Source organism: Oreochromis niloticus, linkage group LG3, assembly GCF_001858045.2.
Source record: "Oreochromis niloticus isolate F11D_XX linkage group LG3, O_niloticus_UMD_NMBU, whole genome shotgun sequence".
NCBI classification, from domain to species: Eukaryota; Metazoa; Chordata; class Actinopteri; order Cichliformes; family Cichlidae; genus Oreochromis; species Oreochromis niloticus.
The window spans coordinates 56,399,794-56,414,308 of NC_031967.2; the positions used below are offsets into that span (position 1 = coordinate 56,399,794).

The window sequence follows — 14,515 nt, forward strand, 5'->3', positions numbered from 1 at the left end:
ATGAGGATGCAGCCTTTTGTTAGCCCTGAGCCAAATATTTGAAACATGTTGCTGGCATCAAAAATCAAAAAATAATTTTTCAACACTTAGAGAAATTTCCGGTTTGAACATTTGATCTGCTGACTTTGAACTGTTTTCATTAAACATCAGATTGAAGCGATTTCAGGTCATTTCATTCTGTTTGTTGTTTTCTGTTTATTTTTTTACAGTGGAAACAAATTGAGGCCACCTACAGGGCAGGTGGGGGACAGCAGGGATCTGAAATCATATGAGATGTTAGTGAGTGAGAAGTGGAAAAAATTGACTTAAGATGGCTCTAAGTGATAAAAGTTGATCTCAAACAGAAGATAAATCCACTGATTCTTCGTAAAGTTCATCTGGTGCTCACATGAATCCTGTGATGGAAACTTTACTTCACTCAATGTTTCTTCAAAGCTCATTTCAACATGTTGAAGTCATGAATGAAAGTGCAGACTGAGAGTGGATCACATGACGTCTAAGGTGTGTCATGTGACATGTTCAGTATTGTCACACATGTCTAGATTGTCCCTGATATCATAACTGCTCAAACACTTATCTTGTTGTATCTCTGTTGTGGCCAGTGCTATCCTCTATGCTGTTGCATGCCGGGGCAGCATGTTGAGGTCAGTAATGTTGTGGGGATGAAGCTGGACTCCCTTAGGGTGGTGTCTGAGAGGCGGATGTTGTCCAAGATAAAAACAATGTTGGATAATACCTCCCACCCACTCCGTGACATGCTGGCTACTCACAGGAGCATGTTCAGTGAGAAAAGCACCACTGAACGACACAGGAAATCATTCCTGCCCGCAGCCATCTCCCTGTACAACTCCTCCATCTAACACACTGTAAACACTGCAATAGTTACACACTGTTTGCACACGCCCTTTCTACTCAACAGTCAGAGTGTTTCTCCAACAGGAGGACTTTCTTTACATTCAACTCAGCACAGACACACTGACGAACCAGGAGACCTGAACCAAAACCCAGGATAGAGAGTTTCAGTAAATGTGGTGTTGACGGTGTGGAGGTGGATCAGAGTGTCAGAGGAGACTCTGTAGAAGGACAGAGTGCCAGCAGGACAGTTCACATACACTGCTACTCTGTTACAGACAGAGTAGGAGGAGGAGGAGATGGATTTTTCTGTCTTATTTTGCCTGACAGAACGAGGACGATCACCAGAGCAGATGAGACTCCAGGACTGATCATTCCATCCAAACAAACAGTCAGTACTGTCTCCTTTCCTTCTGATTTTTCTGGAACTCACTGATATCTCAACGTCTCCTGTCCACTCGACCTCCCAGTAACAGCGACCAGTCAGACCATCTCTACACAGCAGCTGTTCATAAACATCAAATCTGTCTGGATGATCAGGATATGACTGAACCTCCTCAGCATGTGTCACCTTCCTGTTGTTGTCAGACAGTTGGAGGTTTGTGTGTACTGTGTTTGTGTCGATTGTGAGTTGACAAGAATCTGATGGAGAGAACAAACACAATCCAGCTGCAGTTATTGATCCATCATCTGTTCTTTGATTGACACTTTAAGGATGACTCCTGACATCAGAGATGTGAATGAGTGATGTGACAGTTTGAAGATGGTTGAATGTGTGCTGCTTTGTTTTCATGAATCACATAAAAACAGACTTACACTTCCTCAGACCTGGTGTCAACCATCGGACTCCAGCAGGCTCCACCCTGAAAGGAGACCAGCACAGTCTCTTTCAGCATGCACACATGGACATTACATGGCTGTCATACACACACTGTTAGACACTGATAAAGGAGCAGTTCAACATTGTGGTCTTTTCCTGTTTCATATGTTAGGCTATGCTCTCTCTATTTCTGGTAATGCCACGCCGGTGGAAACCCAAACAAAACACACATTAAGAGGCTCTAATGTCTGTGTCTCAATCTCGCGGCCCATGTCACCTCTACTTGCAGCTCGCATAATGACTTGAAGAAATATTTTTTAAAATTATTACTCAAAAAATATTATTAACACTACATCGCATAGCATACATGAAGCATGTCAAAATAATAATAACCACTGCAGCCAAAAAGAGTGCCTGACGAGCCCAGTTGTAAGTAAGCTATTAAGACTCGACTGTACGCTGTTTTTGTGTTTTCCTCTGAAACAATAAGTTCAGTTGGAGCAGCCTTTCAACGCCTCTCTCTTTCTCTCGCTAGCAAAGTTGACCCTGACAACAAAGTAAAGCTAGTTTTCAGCTACCAGCCCGACACGGAACCCAACGTATTAGCCAGAGGTCCCTTTACTACGGTTCGGAGACGTGGACCTGTTTTTTGAAGGCGCGGAATACTTTTCAATGCGAGATCGCTGCAAAAAGTGCAGCCTTACCTAATGTCCACCCTACTGTTACTCGTTTTATATTAAGATTTAAACATCTAGTTGGTATTGGTATGGCGAGTAACGTTCAGTAACAGTAATAAGTAACACCACTGCAGCCAAAAAGAGTTCCTGACGAGCCCAGTTGTAAGTAAGCTATTAAGACTTGACTGTACACTTTTTTCGTGTTTTCCTCCAAAACAAGAAGTTCCACTGGAGCAACCTTTCAATGCCTCTCTCTGGACAAAAAAGTAAAGCTAGTTTTCGGCTACGACCCCGACACAGATCCCTACATATTAGCCAAAGGTCCGTTTACTATGGTTCGGAGCCGCGGACCTGTTTTATATACACGCAGAATAGTTTTTTATATGAGATCGCTGGAAATAAGTGCAGCCTTATCTAATGTCCGCCCTACTGTTACTCATTTTACATTAAGATTTAAAAAGCAGGTGGTATTGCTTTGAGAACTGCAAATGAATATTACCTTCAGTGATAGCTATTAATCACACAGCAATAGTACATTCACGTAGTTGTAAAAAGCATGATAATATATTAAGTAATCCAAAGTATTCAGAATACGTTACTCTCATTGAGTAATGTAACGGAATACATTACAAAATACATTTTGGGGCATGTATTCTGTAATCTGTAGTGGAATACATTTTTTAAGTAACCTCCCCAACACTGATTCCTACAAACTGTTCAAAGAAGTCCTGCCATTAATTAATGCTTCAATCTCTAATAATCGGCTATGTGCCTTCAAGGTGGCTGTAGTTAAACCTTTACTTAAAAAGCCATCTCTAGACAGACCCAGCTGTCTTAGCTAATTATAGGCCAATCTCCAACCTTCCTTTCATATCAAACATCCTTGAAAGAGTAGTTGTCAAACAGCTAACAGATCATCTGCAGAGGAATGGCTTATTTGAAGAGTTTCACTCAGGTTTCAGAGCTCATCACAGCACAGAAACAGCTTTAGTGAAGGTTACAAATGATCTTCTTATGGCCTCTGACAGTGGACTCATCTCTGTGCTTGTCCTGCTAGACCTTAGTGCTGCGTTTGATACTGTTGACCATAATATCCTATTAGAACAATTAGAACATGCTGTAGGTATTACAGGTACTGTGCTGCAGTGGTTTGTATCATATCTATCTAATAGACTCCAATTTGTACATGTAAATGGAGAGTCCTCTTCACACACTAAGGTCAATTATGGTGTTCCACAGGGTTCGGTGCTAGGACCAATTCTATTTACATTATACATGCTTCCCCTAGGCAGCATCATTAGAAGACATAGCATAAATGTTCACTGATATGCTGATGGCACCCATCTCTATCTATCCATGAAGCCAGATAGCACACACCAATTAGTTAAACTGCAGGAATGTCTTAAAGACATGAATTCTGCAATATGGTTTTTCAATTTTGTTGTCCGGGTGGAAAATCGTGAGAAATTCGGGAGAATGGTGGCTCCGGGAGATTTTCGGGAGGGGCACTGAAATTTGTGATTCTCCCGGAAAAATCGGGAGGGTTGGCATGTATGGTTGTGGCAACATCACTAACCTTGTCAAACAGAGAGTAAATAATATCACAGAATATGACGAGCGTATGTTGAGGTGAACTGAAGAGGAGGAGAGGGACAGGTGCTGCTAGGGCGAGACAGATGTCTCTCACGGAGTCCTTTAGTGCTGCAGGCTGGCAAGGTGTTCAAATAGAGCACAACATCAGTTTTTTTTTATTTCTATATGATGAACTCTGCATTATTAAGTGATAAGAACAAGTAATTTGATGTCCTGTAATCATTATGATGCTATAATTTGAGATACAAGAAATAAAATAAGTTTTTGTACAAAGTATCGGTATCGGATCACTATCGTCGATACCACCCTGAATATTACTTGGTATCGGATCGGAAAAGAAATCAGTGATATCGCACATCACTATTCAACGCACATATTAAACAAATATGTAAGACTGCTTTCTTCCATTTGTGCAACATCTCTAAAATTAGAAATATCCTGTCTCAGAGTGACGCTGAAAAACTAGTTCATGCCTTCATTACTTCCAGGCTGGACTACTGTAATTCATTATTATCAGGATGTCCTAAAAACTTGCTGAAAAGCCTTCAGCTGATCCAAAATGCTGCAGCAAGGGTCCTGACAGGGACTAGAAAGAGAGAGCAGATTTCTCCTGTTTTGGCTTCCCTTCATTGGCTTCCTGTTAAATCCAGAATTGAATTCAAAATCCTGCTCCTCACATACAAGGTCTTAAATAATCAGGCCCCATCTTATCTTAATGACCTTGTAGTACCATATCACCCTATTAGAGCACTTTGCTCTCGCTCTGCAGGCCTACTTGCTGTTCCTAGAGTATTTAAAAGTAGAATGGGAGGCAGAGCCTTCAGTTTTCAGGCCCCTCTTCTGTGGAACCAGCTTCCAGCTTGGATTCGGGAGACAGACACTATCTCTACTTTTAAGATTAGGCTTAAAAATGTCCTTTTTGCTAAAGCATATAGTTAGGGCTGGACCAGGTGACCCTGAATCCTCCCTTAGTTATGCTGCAATAGACGTAGGCTGCCGAGGGACTCCCATGATGCATTGAGTTTTTCATTTTCAGTCACCTTTCTCACTCAACATTTAATATTAGACCTCTCTGCTGAATCACACTTGTTATTAATCTCTGTCTCTCTTCCACAGCATGTCTTTATCCTGTTTTCCTTCTCTCACCCCAACCGGTCGCAGCAGATGGCCCCGCCCCTCCCTGAGCCTGGTTCTGCCAGAGGTTTCTTCCTGTTAAAAGGGAGTTTTTCCTTCCCACTGTCGCCAAAGTGCTTGCTCATAGGGGGTCATATGTTTGTTGGGTTTTGTATTTTGTATTATTGTAGTGTGACCTTGTCAGCAGCATGTTTCTGTAGAGAGATTAATCTAATTTGAATCAGGCCAAACAGAAGATGATTTTTCTTTTCTTTCTTTTTCTTCTTGCTGAACTAGTAAACATGCAGATATCTATGCAAATTGTGAATATGTGAAGAGCAAAAGAGAGTTATTGTTGTTGAAAAATGTCTCCCTGGAAACTCCCCTACATTAATATCTTAATCATTCAGATAGATTAGTGTTTCTATTCCTGAAAATATTTCTTCAGTGTTATTATTCATTTCACATCGATATAAAAAACAAACAAAGTGAAGGACACAGCAAATGTTTCCAGCTCTTCCTCCTCTATCAGACATTCTCTCAATACTTCAAAATGTCGAGTCTCCAGCGTGGATCCTTCCGTCCGGCCGACAACAGCTTCATTCCCGAGTTTCCTGGATGATTGTAGCTCAGGTCCAGCTCTCTCAGATAGGAGGGGTTGGAGCTCAGAGCTGTGGCCAGAGAAGTACAGCCTTCCTCTGTGATCAGGCAGCCTGACAGACTGCAGACACACAAAACAATCCATCTTTGAACACTTCATAGGAGGGAAGGATGTGAAAGATGAAGACTAAAACTAAAGGAATCATAATGTCCAGAATGTCCTGTCACGTGGCAGCTTACACCAAAATGATGTTACATCTGCTGGAGCACACTGCTGTTTTTGTTTGGCTTGGTGAAGCTTTACAGACAGTTCAGAGTCTAATACTCCAACCAAGGGAAAATAAAATATCTGACAATTCTATAAGCGTTAGTAATTCATTCAGTAATGTAATACAAATGCTAAATGATACTGAGTGGGAGCGATTTAATCCTGACCTGAGAGTTTCTAGTTTACAGTACGGACTTCTCACTCCAGCAGACAGAATCTCCACTCCTGAGTCTTGCAGGTTGTTATCACTCAGATCCAGCACTCTTAGACTGCAGGGCTGGGAGCTAAGGATTGAAGACAGACTTTCACAGCTTTTCTTTGTGAGGTCACAGCCACTCAGTCTAGAAATAAAGAGCAAAAGACCAAAAAATGGGTTTAAAGTGAATTGATAGAGTACTGAAGAGTTTGGGAATTTTATAATAATAATAAGGTTTCATATCTAGCTGGAATTGTTATTCCCTTATTTCAAACACATTAGAACTGTGGCAATTTAATGTGATTAATAACTGAAGACAAATACTAAAATACAAATGATGAAACTGATCATTAGTAGCTATGATTTTTTTTACTGTAAATAATTTCATTAATTAAAAATAAACAGTCCTTGATTTGACCTCAGAGTTTCCAGTGTACAATGTTGACTCTGTAGACCAACAGAAAGAAGCTTCACTCCTGGATCCTGCAGGTTGTTGTTGCTTGCATCCAGCTCTCTCAAACTAGACGACTGGGAGCTGAGGACTGAGGACAGAGCTTCACAGCTTGTCTCTGAGAGGTTACAGGCACTCAATCTGAAAAATGAACGCATAAACAAAAACACTGAAATTAAAGTGTATTGATGGTGCAATGACGACTTATTAGATTTGATAATAGTTACTATTATTTCAGGACCGGCTTGAATTATTACTGCTTTATTTTAAATACAACAGAAATGTGTTAATTTAATATAATTTAGAACTAAAAATACGAAAAATACTAAACTACACCAACGGATGGCTGATGGTGACCATTGTTTGCTGTGCTTTTTATAAAATTGTAAATATTCACAGCTTCTCTCTGAGAGGAAACAGCCACCCAGTCTTGAAAAATAAAGAAAACAAAAAGACTGGATGCAAAATGTACCAATAGTTCAGTGAAAAAAATTGTATAGCCATATTCATTGTTGTTTCAGAGGCAGCTAGAATTGGGATCATCTAATTTTACACATAAGAAATTTAGCAATTTACTTGAAAGAGAAATTTCACAGTCCCACAGGTTCACAGTGGGGATGGTGTGCATTTAGGCCCAAAGTTCAACTTTGGTCTCGCCTGAGCAGAGCATCTTCTTCTTTCACATGTTTGCTGTGTCCCCCACATGGATCCTGGCAAACTGCAAACAGGACCTTTCTGGCTTTCCTCTTGCCATTCTTCCATATACACCATAATTGTGCAGTACATGACTAACAGTTGTCCTGTGGACAGATTTGGACATCTGTCAAAGTCTAAGGAGCTTGGAAAGAAAAGCGTCTGGACTTCTTTAAGTTGCTTGAAGACGTTTCACCTCTCATCCGAGAAGCTTCTTCAGTTCTAAGGGTCAAATGGTGGAGAGTCCCAGATTTAAACCCAGTGGGAGTTCCTCCCAAGAGGGACAAAAGGACCCCCTAACGATCCTCTAACTAATCACACAAGCAAAGGTGTGAAAACGGATGACCTACACTAATTTTCACACATTGGAAAGATGCTTTTCTTTCCAAGCTCCTTAGGCTACGTCCACTCTTGCCCGGATAGATTTGAAAAAAGTGTTTTCGTCTGAAAACGCACTGCGTCCACACTAGCCTTTTCAGTCATTTTCACAGAGTTGTGCGTCCACATTGAAACGGCCGAAAAAAAGATTCAGCCTGCCTCATTTCTGTCAGCGGTTCATTTACTTTGCGGCTCGTTGAAACGTCGCGGCAAAATGTTTTTTTTAATGGACTAACAATGAGGTTAAGTTGTTGCTGGGAGTAACACAAAAGTACAAAGGTGCAAAAGCGAGTGAGAGTTAAATAATTTGAAGAAAAGCTATCTGGAGAATGTACAGACTGATATTAATCTTTAATAGAGCTGTCAAAATTGAGAGCAAAAAAAACAACTGCTGTATAATGCTCTCTGCTATCTTTGTTTAATTGGTCACAAGACTACATCACATGGCTAAAATGCGTCGTCGTTTTCGAAAGTCTCCGTTTTCACTGTCAACACTGCGATGCAAACGCACTGTCTTCAAATGTATTCGTTTTCGAGAACGTTTTCAAAACGCTGCATCTCAGTGTGGACGGGAGGTCAAAACAGAGAGAAAACAATGCGTTTTCAAACAAAAACGCATTAGTGTGGACGTAGCCTTAGACTATGATGACCTGGATCACTGAGAACCTTCACAGATACATATGTCAAAGGTTAAGCCTTTTCTTTCCAGGCGTGACTTGGAAACTCTCATCCATGCTTTTGTAACCTCACGCTTGGACTACTGCAACTCCCATTTAATAGAGTGCCAGAGTACTCTGTCATGCCTGCAACTGGAGCAGAATGCTGCGACATGGTTTTTAACTGGTAAAAGAAAATTTGAGCATATTATTCTGGTTCTGGCCTCTTTAAACTGGCTTCCAGTTGAATTTAGAATCTATTTTAAAATCCTTTTACTGGTTTTTAAATCCTTAATTGGTCTGGAGCCTGTATATGTGCCTGATCTTCAATCCGGTCAGCTGAGCAGCTGTTGCTCTCAGTTACTAAATCATGGCTGAATTTTAGGCTACATTCAAACATCAAATGCAACTTTTTTGACCCTCTCCAACCCATATCCGATCATGGTATGACAGTGTGAACAGCACAAATCCGATATTTTCAAATCTGATCTGGGTCACTTTCGTATGTGGTACTGAATCCGATACCTGTCAGATGTTTTAGAAAGCAACTGCTGTTTGAACGGTCATGTCACATTAAATCCGTCTTTTACGTCACTGACACAAGACAGACGCCAATTATCAGCACAAAGACATCGCAAATGCTTCCTGGCCATCCAGTGTAGATGTTAGTGAAAGTGTTGGGAAGACAATGTTGGAGAAACGTGAACATTTTATTTGTACTGTATAATCTGCAGATTCTGACAGAAAACTGCAACTATCCTTTGAAGCACAGCTCCTCTCTAAATCAGGAATAAAAATAATTATTAGACCATATGCAAATAACTCTTTAACTTAAAGCAAAATTGTGAAATGTAAAGTCTGAAACAAGTCTTTATATTAACGGCCATCAGTCAAACAATACTGTTCGGTCTGGGTCTAAACAGAGCGCAATGTGTGACGTCTTCTGTAAGGGTTCACACAGGAGCGCGTTTGCTGTCACATTTTATTTGGAGTGTGAACAAGCAGACAAAAAATCAGATTTGATCAAAAAATCGGAATTGAGTATTAAGACCTGCAGTTCGAGCGTAGCCCTAGAAGAAACCAAACATTCTCTATTGTGGCCCCAAAGCTTTGGAATAATCTTTCTCTTCATATTAGGCAATCTACATCAGTGGTAGTTTTTTAAGCTGGTTAACCTACTAAGACCCAAACTCTTTCATGGTATGCATTTTTAATTTCTCTTTACTATTTGGGCTGATTGGGACCTGATGAATGTAAAAACAATGAATGATCTTTTTACCTGATTTTGCTCTACAAGGGCCTGATATCCACATATGAGAACAATTATTTTAAATTTCGATAAAACAGTGGCTTGTGTGTGTTTGTCTGTGAATGATTGATGATCAGGTGACTCTTTCGTTTCAGTTTATTTAACTTGAACACAATATTTCCAGTTCAGCACTGACATTTTCCATGACTGATCAGTTTTCCACTGAACCCACTATCCATATTCAACAGCCCAATTCCCGGCATCACTAAAAGCAGAAAGGAGTTAATTAGCCTGATTGCCTCCACCTGGATCCCAGCTTCCCTGGTACTGGCCCTTGAGCCCGCTGCATCGCCTCATGCTGAAATCATTTCCTTCAGCTCCCTGCCATGACTCTTAACCTGTTCCTGTTTGAAATTACAGTATTTCGCTCCAATAGGACATGGTCTCCAGCCACCAGTTTTCCTGGTTCTAGACAATGGGCTCGATCAAAGCTGATGTTCTCCACAGTGTCCTTTGGAGGCTTCAGATGGGTCTTAATAAAGTTTTTAACTGTTGTCCTATGGTGTGCGGATACATGAAAATACAAGGTTTTCTCTTATACTATGGGCTGGGTATCTATGACAGTCTCTTTTAATTTTCTTCATTCATTTCTTCATTCTCAGTTAAAGACTCGACAGATTTCTTCATCATTGACCCTTCTTCATAACTTTCTCTTTGAAGCATCGGGTGATATAATCTTGGAGAGTGTCCAAATTCTCCTCACTGACCTCCAGGGTGTAGGAGATGATTAAGCAGATATGGTCAATTATATGTCTTTTTTTTTTTTTTTCGTATAGTTACGTAAAACTGAAGATTAAAAATGTTTGTTTAATTCTGAGGTAAAATTCTGTTTTGTTTTCCGCAAACTCTCATGTGTCTGACGTCACCTACAGCATTTTCCTTTCCATCACTTCTGTCACTTACTTCACTTTTTCTTTGAATGTGTCCTTAAACAATTAATGGCTAAATAAAAAAACAAAAACAAAAACAAAAAATTCTGCGAAAAAGATTGATTCAAAATTCCTCCACAGTAATGTGAAAGCGCCATTGCCAGTTTTCTAGAGTGCATGTTGGATTACTTTTTGCATATAGGGCCAACAAGGTTTAATATATTTTTTTTAGGAAATAAAAGCCATCATAATTTTAAAGATGCATTTTGTATTCACTTGAGTTATGTTTGTCTAATATTACAATTCGTTTAATGACGCAAAACAGAATTTAAGGGATGAAGGGGAAAAAAGGAAAGCACATGACTCACAGAGCTTTGTTGCAGGCTTTGACCACTGGCAGCAGCCTCAGAAGAGCCTCCTCTGAAGCAGAGTATTTCTTCAGGTCAAACACATCCAGATCTTTTTCTGATGACAGTAAGATGAAGACCAGAGCTGACCACTGAGCAGGAGACAGTTCATCTGTGGAGAGACTTCCTGAACTCAGGGACTGTTGGATCTCCTCCACTAGAGAACGATCATTCAGTTCATTCAGACAGTGGAACAGATTGATGGTCTTCTCTGAACTCAGTTTCTCGCTGAGCTTCGTCTTGATGTACTGGAGTGTTTTCCGATTGGTCCGTGAGTTACTTCTTGTCTGTGTCAGCAGGCCCCGTAGGAGAGTCTGATTGGTCTGCAGTGAAAGACCCAGGAGGAAGCGGAGGAACAAGTCCAGGTGTCCATTTGGACTCTGTAAGGCCTTGTCCACAGCACTCCGGTAGAAAGATTGAAAATGTCTTTTTTTTCCAAATAAATCAGACTTCTTGGAGGTTGTTTGTTGTTCTTCCAGCAAATTGAGTCCAGAGTTGATGAAGGTCAGATGAACATGAAGAGCAGCCAGAAACTCCTGAACACTCAGATGGATGAAGCAGAACACCTTGTCCTGGTACAGTCCTCTCTCCTCTTTAAAGATCTGTGTGAACACTCCTGAGTACACTGAGGCTGCTCTGATATCGATGCCACACTCTGTCAGGTCTGATTCATAGAAGATCAGGTTTCCTTGCTGCAGCTGCTCAAAAGCCAGTTTCCCCAGAGACTCAATCGTCTTCTTGCTCTCTGGACTCCAGTGTGGATCTGTCTCAGCTCTTCCATCATACTTGACCTTCTTCACTTTGGCCTGAACCACCAAGAAGTGGATGTAAATGTCAGTCAGGGTCTTGGGCAGCTGTCCTCCCTCTCTGGTTTTCAGCACATCCTCCAGAACTGTAGCAGTGATCCAGCAGAAGACTGGGATGTGGCACATGATGTGGAGGCTTCGTGATGACTTGATGTGGGAGATGATCTTGCTGGCCTGCTCCTCATCTCCGAATCTCTTCCTGAAGTACTCCTCCTTCTGTGGGTCAGTGAACCCTCTGACCTCTGTCACCATGCCAACACATTCAGGAGGGATCTGATTGGCTGCTGCAGGTCGTGTGGTTATCCAGAGACGAGCAGAGGGAAGCAGTTTCCCCCTGATGAGGTTTATCAGCAGCACATCCACTGAGGTGGATTTTCTAGGGTCAGTTAGGATTGTCGCTTCGTGGAAGTCCAGAGGAAGTCGACACTCATCCAGACCATCAAAGATGAACACAACCTGGAAGTCTTCAAACCTGCAGATTCCTGCTTCTTTGGTTTCAGTAAAGAAGTGATGAACAAGTTCCACCAAGCTGAACTTTTCCTCTTTCAGCACATTCAGCTCTCTGAAAGTGAATGGAAATATGAACTGGATGTCCTGGTTGGCTTTGTCTTCAGCCCAGTCCAGGCTGTATTTCTGTATTAAGACCGTTTTCCCAATGCCAGACACTCCCTTTGTCAGCACTGTTCTGATTGGTTCATCTCTTCCAGGTGAGCCTTTAAAGATGTCTTCTTGTCTGATTGTTCTTTCTGGTCTGTCTGGTTTCCTGGACGCTGTTTCAATCTGTCTGACCTCATGTTCATCATTGACCTCTGCAGTCCCTCCCTCTGTGATGTAGAGCTCTGTGTAGATCTGATTCAGAAGGGTTGGGTTTCCTGCTTTAGCGATCCCCTCAAACACACACTGGAACTTCTTCTTCAGCTCAGATTTAAGTTTAAGATGACAATCTTCAGCAAGGCTTTCTGAATAAAGAAAGAATATCAGTTCATCTTTTACATAGCCCATATCAGAACGTGGTCTTTTTAAATACATGTTGGTTCATCTCTTGAAATTTTAGTTAATGTTAATGTTATAACCAGCAGCTTAAATCTTTAGAGAAATCCTTTTACTTCTCTGCAGATGGTCAGCCAGCTCCTCCTGCTTCATTCTCCTCAGGAAGTCCACTGTGATCTTCATAAATGCCTCTCTGCTGCTCCTCCTGTGTTCATCTTCCTCCCTCTGACTCTCTAAGCATTCTGGGTCATCTGGACTCAGAACCTTCTGGATCTTCTGCAGCTCGTTCTTCACAAAAATGATGATGTTGTCCTCCAGCAGCTGCAACAGAATACTTTATGAATGACCCAATCGGACTGAAATCATGGAGCCACACATCAAATCTGTGTTGGACACACTGACAACCCACTGATCTACAAACAGCAGCATGGAGATGACTGTGAACAGAATAGATGTAAAAGTAATTGTTGTACATGTACAGACCATAAATATGGAGTCCAGGTGTGTTTGATGCTGCTGGGCAGACTGACCACTGGGAACCTCTGAGCTCTCCTGGTCCACTCTGTGGAGGAGCCATGGAGATTTAATCCACAAAAAAATCCTTCACCATGAAAAAAAACAAACAAACAAAAACCAAACAAATCATCTGTTGGTTGTTGGAATTTTTAGTTGAAAGGTGTGGGCATAGTCATTTTTGCAACGGACCTTATTTGCATTTGTACTTGTATGAGTTTCCCTTTCAGATAATAAAATGATGAACAGAAAATCAAATATACAAATCAGGTTCAAGTGTCCTACCATTCATATCATGATTAATGACAGTATGTTCTTTTTAAATGTTTTCAAGTTTGTTTTAGATAACACTGAATTTTAAATCCTTGTGTTTGGTTGTGATCACATTTTAAGCTGTATCATCTTACATGTTGGAGAACTCCCAACCAACCTAGAGCAGTCTGATAGAAATCTGAACATGATCTAGCATCTGAATTTCAACCAACTCTAGTTCAGTCTTTCTTCCTAAAGATTAGAAAAATTGCCAGTGTCAGACCAATGCTTGTGAATGCCTTATGCACACCCTCATTTCCTCCTGATCAGAAATTTGCAGCTGATTGTAAATAAGCCTAAATGATGCAGCAGTGTCACATCTAAGGTCAGTATGAAACTGTGTCACACTGAATAATGTGGAGCTGCAGTTGTAGCAGGAGTAGGCCTCAAAATGACTACAGCTAACAACTCCAACTAGAAATCAAAACTGGCACACAAACCCAAACACAATCACTACAACTGAACCCTTCAGGTACCACAAAACCCACAGGCTGCAAAAGCAGAGCTGCACGGTTACAGACTCAAACAACAACACTGAGCATGACCTACATTAGCTGCTGGCTAGCCTCATTTAGAGCTACAAGAGTCAACAACTGAACATGACTCAGATCTGATTGCACAACATTAAAATCCCCAAATGCTTTAACCTAAAGCTCACATACACAAAGCAGCTTTACAGAGGTCGTCATTACTACCACATGCTGCCCTTGACAGCGGTTTGAAACGTCGGCCATCTTGCTCTAGAGCTTTCTCGGTTTCCTGCCCACCTTAAAAGTTTGTCTAACTTTAAGCTGTTTAACTTAACTTAGCAAGTCAAACAGCAAAGTCTGTGTGGACAGATGGATGCTGGAAGTCTCCAAACATTTACAACAAAAAACTTCATATTTCTCTTTTTGTCAAAAGTTCAGTGAGCAGAAGATGAACTGATCTTCAAAAGGCACAAAGGAAGTTGTTTTTGTTTTAGCCTTTCCTCTTTTTTTAGCAGATTACAGTTGATTTTTATTTGATGGAT

At 41.0% G+C, this 14,515-nt stretch overlaps 1 protein-coding gene across 1 annotated transcript; it reads right to left on the reverse strand.

Moving 5' to 3' along the window:
• Positions 1–102: 102 nt before the first annotated feature.
• LOC109196836 (NLR family CARD domain-containing protein 3-like) lies at positions 103–12,831 on the reverse strand. The gene is made up of 7 exons (XM_025905165.1): positions 12,795–12,831; positions 10,844–12,647; positions 6,538–6,711; positions 6,091–6,264; positions 5,603–5,776; positions 1,669–1,715; positions 103–1,494 (listed from the first exon to the last, which is right to left on the reverse strand). The coding sequence occupies exons 1-7, from the start codon at positions 12,829–12,831 to the stop codon at positions 962–964; spliced, it is 2,943 nt and encodes a 980-aa protein (XP_025760950.1). The 3' UTR covers positions 103–961.
• Between the last annotated feature and the right edge of the window lie 1,684 nt (positions 12,832–14,515).